General features: G+C 42.0%; 1 protein-coding gene across 2 annotated transcripts in view; it reads left to right on the top strand.

The window, feature by feature from the left end:
- Window positions 1–2,302: 2,302 nt before the first annotated feature.
- RUFY4 (RUN and FYVE domain containing 4) overlaps window positions 2,303–12,800 on the top strand; it is a 29,187-nt gene continuing 18,689 nt past the window's right edge. Inside the window, exons 1-5 of one of the 2 annotated variants that reach the window (XM_081935981.1) lie at window positions 2,303–2,428; window positions 3,254–3,366; window positions 5,482–5,545; window positions 6,949–7,055; window positions 7,908–8,036. In XM_081935981.1, the coding sequence (XP_081792107.1) occupies window positions 5,500–5,545; window positions 6,949–7,055; window positions 7,908–8,036 (282 nt within the window). In that variant the 5' untranslated portion in view covers window positions 2,303–2,428; window positions 3,254–3,366; window positions 5,482–5,499. Of the gene's footprint in view, window positions 2,429–3,253; window positions 3,367–5,437; window positions 5,546–6,948; window positions 7,056–7,907; window positions 8,037–12,800 lie in introns of both variants that reach the window. The other variant, XM_081935982.1, reaches the window with a different exon arrangement.

Here is a 12,800-nt window from a genome sequence, read left to right as displayed (position 1 = left end):
GGAAAAGTGCACAGGGCCTGCTTGTTTATAGAAATGAAGTGATCCATTTAGAATCACCCTGAATTATTTGTTTAGGTGCTGTGATGCAGTGCAGCTCCTTCCTACTTCAGCCACACCTACAAAGAAATGTTTACAAGGCAACCCTCATATATTTTACACACCGTATCCCTTAATAACCCAGTGAGGTACATCAGGCTACGAAATGACCAAAAGTCAATATTACTTAGTGGTTGTTGACGAGATGAACCTTGCATGTTTTGGCTTTTCATGCAGCAGTTCAGCTCCAGGCTGGGTTGCTTTCTTGGCCTAGAGATTTGCACTGTTGCCATTTGGGGGAATAAAAGCTGCAATGGATGTAGTGCAACACACACACACACACACACACACTGCCCTCCTTCCTTCGAGATCTTGAGCACCTTTGCTGAGAAAACAGAAACAGTAAAAAAAGATTCTCACTTCCTCCCCTTCACCAGACTGCCTGGTTCCCACTGCAGGAAATCAGCAATTTTATTTAAGGCCATTGGGAGGGGTCCCTTTGCAAACTCACTAAGGGATCCTGGTCACAATTGCTTGTTATCTGCTGCCGTGAACTCTCAGCCAATTAGCTGACAGGTGGGGAAAGCAAGCAAGGTCCCCCTAGTGTCCGCAAATGGCAAATTAGTTGTGTCAAAAGTTCTGACATAACTAAGTGCTGCACCCAACCTGTGGATCGCCCACCCCTATTTTATTCTTTTACCATATTGCATGTGTGCATGCCTTCAAGTCAGCGTTGATTCCTGATGACTGCCTGGGGCAGTCTTTGCAGGTCTCTTGGCAAGATTTTGGAAGCGGCTTGCCCTTACCTCCTTCCCAGGGCTGAAAATGAGTGACTGGCCGAAGGCCATGCAGTTGGCTTCGTGCCTAAGGCAGAACTAAAACTCATGCTCTCCTGGTTTCTAGCCTGATGCCTTAACCATTTCACCAAACGTGTTCTCTTATACTGCACTGATTTTTCTAATATTCAGTATGAGGCATACAGTACCATCACAACCTCTGGCCCAGTCTTCAATGAATGTCTTCATTTTATTCAGTTAACTGTGGATTTGTTAGGATATCCTCTTAACTTCCAGAAGGTGGTGCTAGTGCTGTATGCACAAATAATCTGGGGTATGCATTAAGCACACGAAAAGGAAATTTATAGATCTGGTATATTTCAAGCTCTGTGCCTATTGAGGCAAGCTGCAAAGACATCATTTTGGACAATACAATATTAGCTATTAACAGTTTAGGTAATGATGACTTTTGCAGAAATTCATATACGAAGATATTAATATGCTTCTACTGTAGTGATATAAATCCATACAAGGATTTGAAGCTTAAAATTCCAAGGGAGGACTGTTTAGGATGCTTCTTTTACATTTGGAATATATTTTTGAGCACAAAACATAACACAAACAAACATTTAAGTAAAATATACATATAGGAGTATATATAGATGTATAGAAGCATGGTCTTTCTTTCCTTTAAGAGGTCGCTGAGATTGATATGCTTTCTTTAGTATGTGTTTAGATCCCATAAACACTGAGCTCAACCTAGTATATATCCATATCCTGTTTATTTTCAACAGAATGGCTCTCAGATGTGTGCACTAACATTGTTCCTGGAGCACAAAGAATTAGTTTTTTTATTTATAGGGCCAGGGTTGGATTGGGTTCACAAGAATGCAAACTATAAAGTACCGGTAATTGGTTTGCCTTTGGGTAGTCTGAGTTGTAACTCATAATTTATTACTGTTCACTGCACCATTTGTGGTTTATTAAATGAGCAGTGCTGTAGCATGATGTGTGAACCAGACGTCTGCTTCTGAGTTTAGCTATGTTTACAGATTCTGAGCCTGAGAATTAGAACTTTCACACTTGTAGCGGAGGTAATAAAATTGTGAGACTATAACTGCATAAAAATGTGTGGATTTGTGTGTGTGTGTGTGTTCTACACACATACACACCACCTACTATATTAGCCATTCAATATCTACTGCAGCTCTTCTATTTCAAGTATGGCATATTCTTAAGAGGAAGGTATATTTTTCACATAAACACTTCACAATTTCAAAACTAATAGCGACGGCTCTTGACACTGCGCCTTTTCAGATGTGGAGGTGTATTCCGGGGGGGGGGGGGTGGCGCTTGGTCTAAGGGGGCAAATGTGTGGGTCCTTGTTTCACCGGTCTTGCTGCCCTCCTTTTCACATGCTCTTGGTCCACGACTCTCGATTTCGCCCTTCCCCCTCAGGAGAGGAAGATGTGGCGCTGCGCCTCCGGAGGAGGAAAGGGCACCAAACGCTCGAACCCGGAAAGAGGTTTCCCGTTGAGAAACTTTCGGTTTACCGGTGGAGATCGAGAGGTCGCAGAAGAACCGCAGTGCCAAGGGCCGGAGGAGCGGACATGGCGGTGAGTCTCGCAGCTGCAGGCACTTTGCATCTGGCCGGAGGACGCGCGGACAGAGACACTCCGCTGTCTCCTGATCGCGCCCCAAAGTCCCACTCTCTCTCGATCACGCCCCAAAATCCGGCGGCCAGCGCTCAAGTCAGGACGTCGAGAAGCTCTTCTCGGTTCCCACGCCCCTAACCTGACTTGACCGACCGGGAAGCGAGCTGGCCGGGCTTCCGATGAAACTGACCAACGCCATCTTCCAGCTAGCCCGTTCACCCCATCGGGGGTTGGATTTCCATTAAGTATCTCAAGGTGCAGGAAGGTTCCTAAGCTAGGAACTTTCCTGCACCTTGAGATACTTAATGGAAATAATTACTTTCCTTCACAGGAGCTGGTGTAGAAATCACTCTCAGAAAAAAGAGAGGAGATAGAATATACCATCCCTCACATACACCTCTGGAGGGGAAGATCTGCAGTGCTCCTTTTCATTCTTCCCTTAATCTGCAAAGCAACTTTTTAAGATTATGATTGCATTTAGTTCAGAAACTGAAGCAGCCTTCCCAATAACACTACTAGGCATCCTAATGGTTCACAGTATCATCTGAAAGGTCTGGAAATCACGGTGGTACTTGGCTTTTGTTTTTGCCTCAAGACTTGATGAATTCCCCTTTTGCTCCAAATTGCAAACTGACCACCAAATCACAATGCAGAAAGTAGCAAAGAGAGTCCAAGTGACTGCAGCCACTCCTCCTGTTTCTGAATCTAAAAGGGTTAGACGAGGCCTACATTAGTGCTTCCTTTTCTGGAAACCGTGGAGATTCTAACATCACATTTTCCCTTTAGGGAAGGAGTGACTTCCAGTGGAAAGAGGAAACCACTCTTGTCTGGCTATCCAGAGGTCCGGTGTTAGAGCTGGTTTTTCCAGTCCTCAGCTAGGATCCAGCCTCTCAAATCAGGTATGTGCAGCCTGGGCTGCTCAGAAATTGGGGACAAATGCCAGGATTTCCAGTAGCAACTGCCCTGGAGGGGACGGACGGACGGACATGAAGGAAGCAACTGTAAATTGGTAGCTCTCTCTGCCAGGCTGTTGAAAACTGCCCACAGGTAGGGCAGCTAATTTTCAGACTTCATGAGGTCCACATTTGAACTTGCCTACAGGGAAAACATCTGAAAGGTTTCTACAGAGCTACAGTGCAGAACTGAGAGAGCCAGATCTTCCACAGGTTTGAGACGTACAGGGTCAAGGAGGGGAAAGGAGGGGACGTCATTTGACCTGGATCTTAAGCTCAGAAGTGGCTCAAGTGTATAAATTTGCATTTTGAAAAACAGCATTTAAGTAATGGCTATGATTTTTGGATTTCTTATCTTGTGCCAGTAGGTCATCATTTGTTGTTCTACCCATGGGCTGCAAAAGCTGGGAGTTGCCAAGGTCTCTCTTGATTTCTTACAAGGCCTGAAGTGGTTTGTCAATGTTCTTTGAATAGGCCAAAGGTGCAAGGCATTTTGATTGGGGACTAAGATCTTTCGAATCATTAGGCAAATATAACAGAAGGCAGGCTTGGTCAACTGGGATATTTTGTGTGGTTCCGAAAGTAGCTAGAAAATGTGGTGGTGGTGGTGGGGGACATTGAGGAAAAAAAGGTTGCTAGAAAGGTGAAGAGAAATGAAGTTTGATTTTGTGATGGTTGTTTTTGTTTTCTAGTGCAATATTTATCCAAATTAGGGAGGGATGTTTGTTTGCACACACCCACACCCGCCACCGTTACTTTCAGAAGAACAGGATGGAAAATAGGGTGGGGAATAAAGGAATATATGAAGGCAGGAATAGAAGTATGGTTGGCACAGAAACTCAGGCTGAAAAGCCCTTTGTAGCTGAGGGTGAATAATGAGAAACTAACTGAGGAAGTATTACTTCCTCCTGAGTTCCCATCATTTGGGACAGAAAGGAGTTAGGTAACAGATGGAAGAAAAATACGTCATTTCCAAGGCTATCATATTAACCTCTTTGAAAATTATTCGCGTAACAGAAGAGGGTTGGACTCTTAGGAATTCAAAGTCTCCTTTAATTGAGTCCTAAACTCAAGTAAAAGAGGAAGGATTAGTGCTGATTGGGACTTGCTTGAGAATCTTCTAAGAAATATTAGGAGGGTGGACTAGATTGAGATTGAAAAACTTTCCCAGAAGAAGATATTAGCAGACCACATCAGCACTGCTTCGAAGAAAACTGCTTAGATCTATCTGAGAAATCCCCAGGAGCTAAACTCATTGTAAGGGAGACTCAGCTTCCACTGTCCAGGAATCACTATCAGGAAAAAAGGTGATATAGCAGAAGTTTCCATCACCACAATAGGGATGTCTCCAAGGTTGATCTCCATGGAGAGGCATATTTGCACTGCTTGATGATCCTTGCAAGGGGAATGTCCACTTGAATCCATTAGATAGCAAACTGTGTTATCAATTGAAGAAGCACCTAGAACCACAGATGAAGGAGGAGCAGGAGAACCTACTTACTAGTTCCCTGCTTGTCTTTTCAGCCTCCCGGCTTCCTTCTTGTGAGCTAGGAAGAAAGGCCAGATGGCTCCTTGTTTTCAGAAGAGGAGCTGCTGAGTAACACTCATCCTAACCAATGTTGGCCGTGTGAGATTAATTAGTTTAGTTCCTTGTATGTTTTAGGGAAGAAATTATTGCTCAGAGTTTTCAGCACTTTCTGGGTGGAAAAAAGATTTTGCTTTATCAGGATTAGTAATCACTGAATATCAATAATCCGCAAACTATTATGAACACACAAAGATTCAACTACCCTCTCTGAAGATTATATACTGTGCATTACATCCAACCTATTTTTTATACTGATATTCTTAAAATGAGTTGTGCATGTCTGTGCAGTCATCAAGATATGAAATTCCCAGAATAAAGGATCCCTAATAGTAGATATTTAAATAATAATATATATTTAAATAATTTTATTTGTTTATGACACCAGAATCTGGTTCCTTGAACTATCCTTATTGTTCTTGCTGACTGTAGACCCAGCATGGAATTTCCTTAACTAATAGCTGATTCCTTTGAAGGATTGGTGATATGGAACTATGGCTGCTGACAGAGAGATACTTCATGTGATTAAGGATTTAAAGAGTAAGTATATATGGCTGCTCTCTTCACCGTAGGCATTACTAAAATGATGGGCATTAGCTGGCTTCTGCTTGGACGTTGGGCATATTTCTCACATATCCCTTGGAATGGTATTCTTTTGTGTTATATTATGTTTCATACCTGATGTCTGAACAAAGCACAATTGATGGCTGGAGAATAGGCAGTTTCTGCTGATCTTCCCCTTAGGAGAATTACTTAGAACCCAGCCAGAATTAGAAAGAGTGACCAGACCACCAGTCGTTGAAAAGAGCCTGTTAAAATTAAAATGGGTTTTCACTTTTGCTCTCTGGGAGATTAACATAATCTCTCGTCAAATCTCTAGCTAGAAAGAACTAGCCAGAAAACCCAAGATAAGTGCCTATCATGCCACAGGCTATAAAAGAAACCACTCAGAATGGGATAATTAACCCAGTGGGATCATGTGTGCCCATCCGAGTCTTATACTGGCCTCAGTTATGCTTCTGTGGCAAACCTCATGAATCCTCACTGCATTTATTTGGAGCTGCTCACCACAACACGCCTTCCTGCAATTTGAAAGATGTCTGGAAGAATAAAATACCGATTATTCTAAGCCTTACTCGCGGCATCTACAGTATCTAGCAGGGATGCCCATAAACTGAAGAAATTATTCTGATGCTTCCCTGATACTCTTATACCAGACTTTACACGTAGGAGATTATGAGTGTTGACCTCAATGCTGTTTGTGTTGACATTGTCATATATGACAATGACTATGACACTGTCATATATAGGCCTCGAACAGATTGCCATCAGAGATGGGATCACCGGGTAAGATCCTAACCGAGACGTAGGCGGGCTCTTGACCAAATAGATTAACAGGGCTGGAATAATAAAATTAAATTCAGAGTAGACTTAGGTTGTCAGAAATTCAATAATAAAAAGTACAAACCCTCCCAGTCAGTGGTATGCCTGAAAGTTGAGCTAAATAATAAAACAATAAGTAGGGCATATTTTACGCTGTAAGTCTAGCTGCCATTGATTGATTGATTGCCTCTCTGCCCAGAACAGATCACACTGCTTTTAAAATCTGTTCCTTTGCAAGAGGGGAGGGCATACATAACCTTGCTGAATGAGCTTTCCTTTTATGTTCTTTCCATCATCTTCCTTTCTGTACATGAGAACTGTGTGCAGCCTTTAAAAAGTTTTCTCCCTTTTTTTTGGGGGGGGGGGGGGCTAGACTACCAAGTCCCTCTATTGGCTCTTCCCAGATATATTTCCTCCTTGTTCCTTGTTCTGATATTTTGCCTAGATTGTAATGGGTATGTTAGGCACGCTATCTTCACCTGATTTTAACTTTAGGAGGAGAAGTGCTAAAGCAGGACTCAGATTTTTTTTTTTAATGAATTCCCTCTTTCCCCCACTAGATACACTGGTTGATTTGAACCAAAACTACCGGGAGCGGGGTCTCCCAGTGACAGATGGTAGCCAGGAACTGCAACCCTTCTGTGCCCAACTGGAATTTCTACTGCAGGTATGAGACTCAACTCTCAATTCTAGGACTTTGCTTGGCAATAGGACTCTTGGGCTCCTGGAGATAATAGCAAGGGTTGCTCCCATTTTAGAAACTCTCTGCTAGGACTTAGTTCAGATCTCTGGCAATGTGATCTGCTTCTCTTGAAGCAGGGAGAGAGTAGAAAGGGAGGAGAAGGAGTGTGTATATGTGAGAGAGGGAGGGGGAGAGTAAGGGAGAGAGAGGGAGGGAGAGAGAGGGAGGGAGAGAGAGGGAGGGAGAGAGAGGGAGGGAGAGAGAGGGAGGGAGAGAATAAGGGAGAGGGGGGAGGGAGAGAGAGAGAGAGAAAGGGAGAGAGAGAGAGAGAGAGAAAGGGAGAGAAAGAGAGTAAGGGAGACAGCTGTCCTAACTAATTTCTGCTCATTGCATGTATTGGTAGCCACCACTACCTCATAGATAACCCCAAAGAAATACTGTAGAGCCCCCAACTAAAGACTGGCCTTCTACTCCTGTATTATAGAGTACAACACAAGAAATACAATTTGAATTGGTTCTAGTTACTAATGTTGTAACATGATGCACTCCCAGCTTTTGAAGTCATTCCTTACTCCTTAGACAAAGTCTCATCTGTGCTGCCTCAGCAGAAATTTACTTTTTGCTATGTGGTGAAGAGAGTTATTTTCCCTCAGCATTCCTATCTGAATTTCCAGTATGTTTATAGTATTCCCTAAAAACATACTTATTTAGAAAATATATTACCTCCTATTCTTCAGTTCTGTCACCAGTCAGCTTATAATCAGCTACTAAACGATTAATGAGAACATCAATGAAGAACATATAAATTATTATTATTTCTCTTCCTCCATATTCTAGTTTGATTTGAAAGAAAAGAAAAATCTCTTTGGACAGAAAAAAGATTATTGGGATTTTCTGAGCCGAAACCTCACCCGGCTAAACAGCAACCCACATGCAGGAGTTCAACATGTCACTTCTTTGGACAAAGTAAGACTATCTTATATTTTATGTGAGTTCATTGTGGAATATGGGGCAGTGTGGACTGGCGAGAACAAATCAATTATGCTGCTTTGCCATAGGAAAACATAGAGGAGGTATAGGGAATTCTCCACCTCTGGAATGTTCCAAATATTTTTGAATTACAATTTCTAATATCTTAAACTGCAAGGCTAATGATGAAGGATCATTCATCACTGCTAGCTGGGCTATTGTGAGTAGTAATTTAGCAACATCTGTGAGTCATCCAATGGTGGCTTAAATAACTCACTTTTCCAGAAGCAAGACATTAAGATGATATTCATGACGATGACAGTAAATGCTGTTATGTTTCTACAGTTCTACTTCAGCTTGGTACCTTCCAGATATTATGTATTACAAATCTAGCATGCTGAATGTGGTTTCTGGGAACTGTAGTCAAATTCATCTATCTGCAGGTTGTTAGGTTTGGAAAGATTGAGGTAATTAATTGTTCCTTTTTGAAAGTGCATATAGGTGCATATCATAAGAAACATTAACATCTAACAAAAGGAAATGTAGTTGCTATAGCAATCTGGTTAGTCAAAACTATTTGCCAAAAATACTTTCCAAGATTAGCTCTTCACATTTATCTCTTTCTACAGCTCCATTTTTAAGCTTTTAAAGAGCCACTCAGATACACAGTGTTCTTTTTATTTTTAATGTCTGGGACCAAGATAATCTCATTGCAATTTCCTCAATTTGAACAAATCTGCATTTCAGCCTTTTATGTCAAGAGCATTCTGTTACTGATCACATGTACATATAAAATAACCAAACTGCTACGGCTTGTTCTAACCATAATTTCTTGAACAACCCCTTTCACTTGCTTTACAAATAATTCTGAGTCATACACTAAAGTTTATAAAACTGAAACAATTGGGTTTGCACACTGGGATTAACAAAATTGAATCCGCTACATTATTTCTTAGGTACAGTTGTGGAATTTGTTGAATGGAATTATTGTATTATTGGCTCTTGTCCCAGCTTCTGCCAACCTGGGCAGTTCTAAAGCAAGTAAAAATGCAAGTAGAAAAGTAGAGACCACCTTTGGTGAGAAGGTAACAGCGTTCTGTGCACCTTCGGCGTTTAGTCATGCCAGCCACATGACCACGGAGACGTCTTCGGACAGCACTGACTCTTCAGCTTTGAAACGGAGATGAGCACTGCCCCCTAGAGTTGGGAACCACTAGCACATATTTGTGAGGGGAACCTTTACCTTTACCGTACATCCCTTGTTGGCAACCTGCATATGCCCAGGGGTTCATACTGCATTTCTTTCAAAAACATTCTTTTCCAGTGAAATGATGATGTGTTCTAGAACTGTGCTCTGTGTTTTAAATAGGAATTAGTCTTTGTGTTTGACAAAGAGATCCCGATAAGAAATGGAAATAATGTTCCTATGCTAATATCCCTGACATATAGAAATACTTCAAAGACCCATGGTATCTAGTATTTTTAAAGAATCTTTTTCACTTTAATTCCTACCTTTAAAGAAGAAGAAATTTGAAATTTTGACATCTAGCAATGATAATACACACAGATTGTGATTAGTGTGGATTTGATTAATGTAATATTCTATTTAGTGCACAATGTAATTTGATACCAGGTCCTGCTTAATGCGACCCAAAATTCAATGATTGCAAGGATTGCTCATGCTCAGTTAAGGCTAACTCATATCTTGTTGCAGTTGGGATTTTAGACACTATTAATCTTTGTGGGTGCAAAATGGAAGAAGGAATGATTTCACATCTGTCTTTCCTTTATTAACATCCTTTAAACCTATTCTATCGATAGAAGCAGACATTGTCACTGATATTCTGGTCCTTCTTTCAAAAATCACCTATAAATCTCCTGTGTCATTTCATAAATCCCAATTTTTATCAACACCAAAGGCAGTTTTCTTTCTGCCTTGCATCTTTAGTCCCCTCTAGTGTCCAATTTAAATCATAAAGTCTCTAATTTCTGTTATGACTTACAGTAGACAACATAATCCTGGTTTCCCCAAAAAGCTGTTTATTTCATGTAGTTGGTTCTAACATTTTATAATAAAAGTTTAAATATTCCAAATTTATCTAGTCTAGTGTTTCTCAACCTTGGCAACTTGAAGATGTCCGGACTTCAACTCCCAGAATTCCCCAGCCAGTGCTGGCTGGGGAATTCTGGGAGTTGAAGTCCGGACATCTTTAAGTTGCCAAGGTTGAGAAACACTGCTCTAGTCCCTTAATTCATGTATAACATTTTTGTTTCCAAATCTTATTTAATATTTTGCCATTTATTTCAAATTCTTTAAGTTCTTATACATATAGTTTTCCTTATGTACAGAAATGAAGGTAGACTTACCAGATGCCTTTTCAAATTTGCCATCCCAAAGATCTCTATAGCTTTAAGATAGTTAAATAAGCAATTCCCAAAACAGGTAGAAGCAAGATGAATAAACGTAGTGTTCTTTAAAAGGCTTCGTGATGAGATTGTGAATTTGATAACTAATCCCTTTATCTCCCGGCATTCAAACCAAGGAGGGACCACTGTCCAGCCTAAGGAGCAGCCATCTGGACCACATGTGGGTTCCATTTCTTTATCCTTGGTTTGAAAAAATGCCCATGGCTTATTTTTAGCAAGCTGGAACCAATTGCCATTTTCCCCACAGAAATATCACTTTGAATAGTGCACCCTCAAATAATGTGACTCCTTTGTGGGATTCATTTTCAATGTTAATTGAGACCTAGCTATAATTGGAGTAGCCTCTTACAGGCACTGAAGATTGAGTTCAACTCTTTGAAGTGTTTTTTTCCCCCCTTGATAAGAAACTGTTGAAATTGTGAACATAAGATTATTCCAAGAGTGCATATAAAGGAGATACAGCTTTCCCTGACATACTTAGCATTGTTTGATTACATTCCTTTCTTTATACAAGTAGTCCTCACTTAACAATTGGAACCAGCACCTTAATCACTAAAAGATGCAGGCATTAAATCAAACATCATGGGAGCATAATTTGCAACTTCCTTCCTCTTTGACTTTGTGTGTTAGAAGCTCGTTAAATGGTAATCACATGACAGCAGAAACTCTGTGACCATCATAAATTTAGGACCGATCATAAATTTCAGTGCCATTTTAAGTTCCAAGGGTCACTAAATGGGGCAGTCATTATCTAAGGACTACCTATATATGTGCTGTATGTATAAATGCCCGAATATGTGTGTGCGCGCACACACATATGCATACAATACATACCAGAGATGGTATTCTATTTTCTTCACTACCAGTTCATTAGTGGGAACATGCGTGTGTCTGGGCATGCGCAGAAGGTCCTTGATGATGTCAGGGTGGGTGGGCGGAGACTCGTGCTGTGACCATTACCGGCAAACCGGCGGCATAACACCTCTGATACATACATGTTCCTACAAAAATACATACACACTATACTGTATAGAACCTGTCAGTCATAATTCTATAGCAAGGTAGCCCAGTTCCCAAGGAAATTTGGTGATAGTTCATTCTTTATTCAGACTCTGGTGAAGAACATCAATATAGTTTATAGTTATAGTTTATTTAATTTATAGACCGCCCCCTCTCCCCGTAGGGACTCGGGGCGGTGTACAGACCATTCATAATCAAAACAACAGAAAATAACATAGGACATAGAGCAGAAACAACACACACACACTGTCTGTATATAAAATCCCAAAACCAATTTAAATACTTAAAAAACAATTTTAAAACCCATTTAAAACCCCAATATAAAATTTAAAACACCATCCAGGAAGGTTTGTAATAGATGTTAAATACAGTTACGATTATAATTATAATTAGGCCAGACCAGCTACTCGAAACAGGTGGGTCTTGAGTTTCTTACGGAAGGAGCGGAGATCAGAGGTGGTTCTAATATCGGGGGGGAGGTCGTTCCAGAGGGTTGGGCCCATCACAGAGAAGGCCCTACTCCTAGGCACCGCCCGCCCGCACTGTTTAGCGGATGGTACCCGGAGGAGGCCCTCTCTGTGAGAGCGAATTGGTCGCAGGGATGTATGGGGTAGAATGCGATCCCGCAAATAACTAGGTCCCGAGCCATGGAGCGCTTTGAAGATGACGATCAACACCTTGAAACGCACCCGAAAGGCCACAGGCAGCCAGTGCAGCTCGCGCAGGAAAGGTGTTACATGGGAGTACCTAGTACTCCCCATAATAACCCGCGCGGCTGCATTCTGGACCAGCTGGAGCCTTCGGGTGCATCTCAAGGGGAGCCCCATGTAGAGAGCGTTACAGTAATCAAGGCGAGAAGTCACTAGGGCATGGGTGACTGTGCAAAGGGCGTCTCGCTCCAGTAAGGGACGCAATTGGCGCATCAGGCGAACCTGGTGGAACGCCCCCCCTAGCCACGGCCGTCACATGATCATCTAGCGACAGCCGGGAATCTAGGAGGACACCCAAATTGCGTACCCTATCCACTGGGGGCAGTTGTTCCCCCCCAATGGCCAGGGATGGAACACATTGGCTAAAGCGGGGCGCCGGTAGCCACAGCCACTCCGTCTTGGAAGGGTTGAGTTTGAGTCTGTTGTTGCCCATCCAGACCCGCATGGCTTCCAGACACCGGGACATCACCTCGACGGCTTCGTTGGGGTGGTTCGGGGTAGAAATGTACAACTGAGTGTCATCTGCATACAGATGGCACTCAACCCTGAATCCTCGAATTATCTCGCCCAGCGGTTTCATGTATGTGTTGAACAGGAGAGGGGA

Source organism: Natrix helvetica (assembly GCF_964273705.1).
Source record: "Natrix helvetica genome assembly, chromosome: 1".
NCBI classification, from domain to species: domain Eukaryota; kingdom Metazoa; phylum Chordata; class Lepidosauria; order Squamata; family Natricidae; genus Natrix; species Natrix helvetica.
This window is presented reverse-complemented; position numbering and strand designations above follow the sequence as displayed.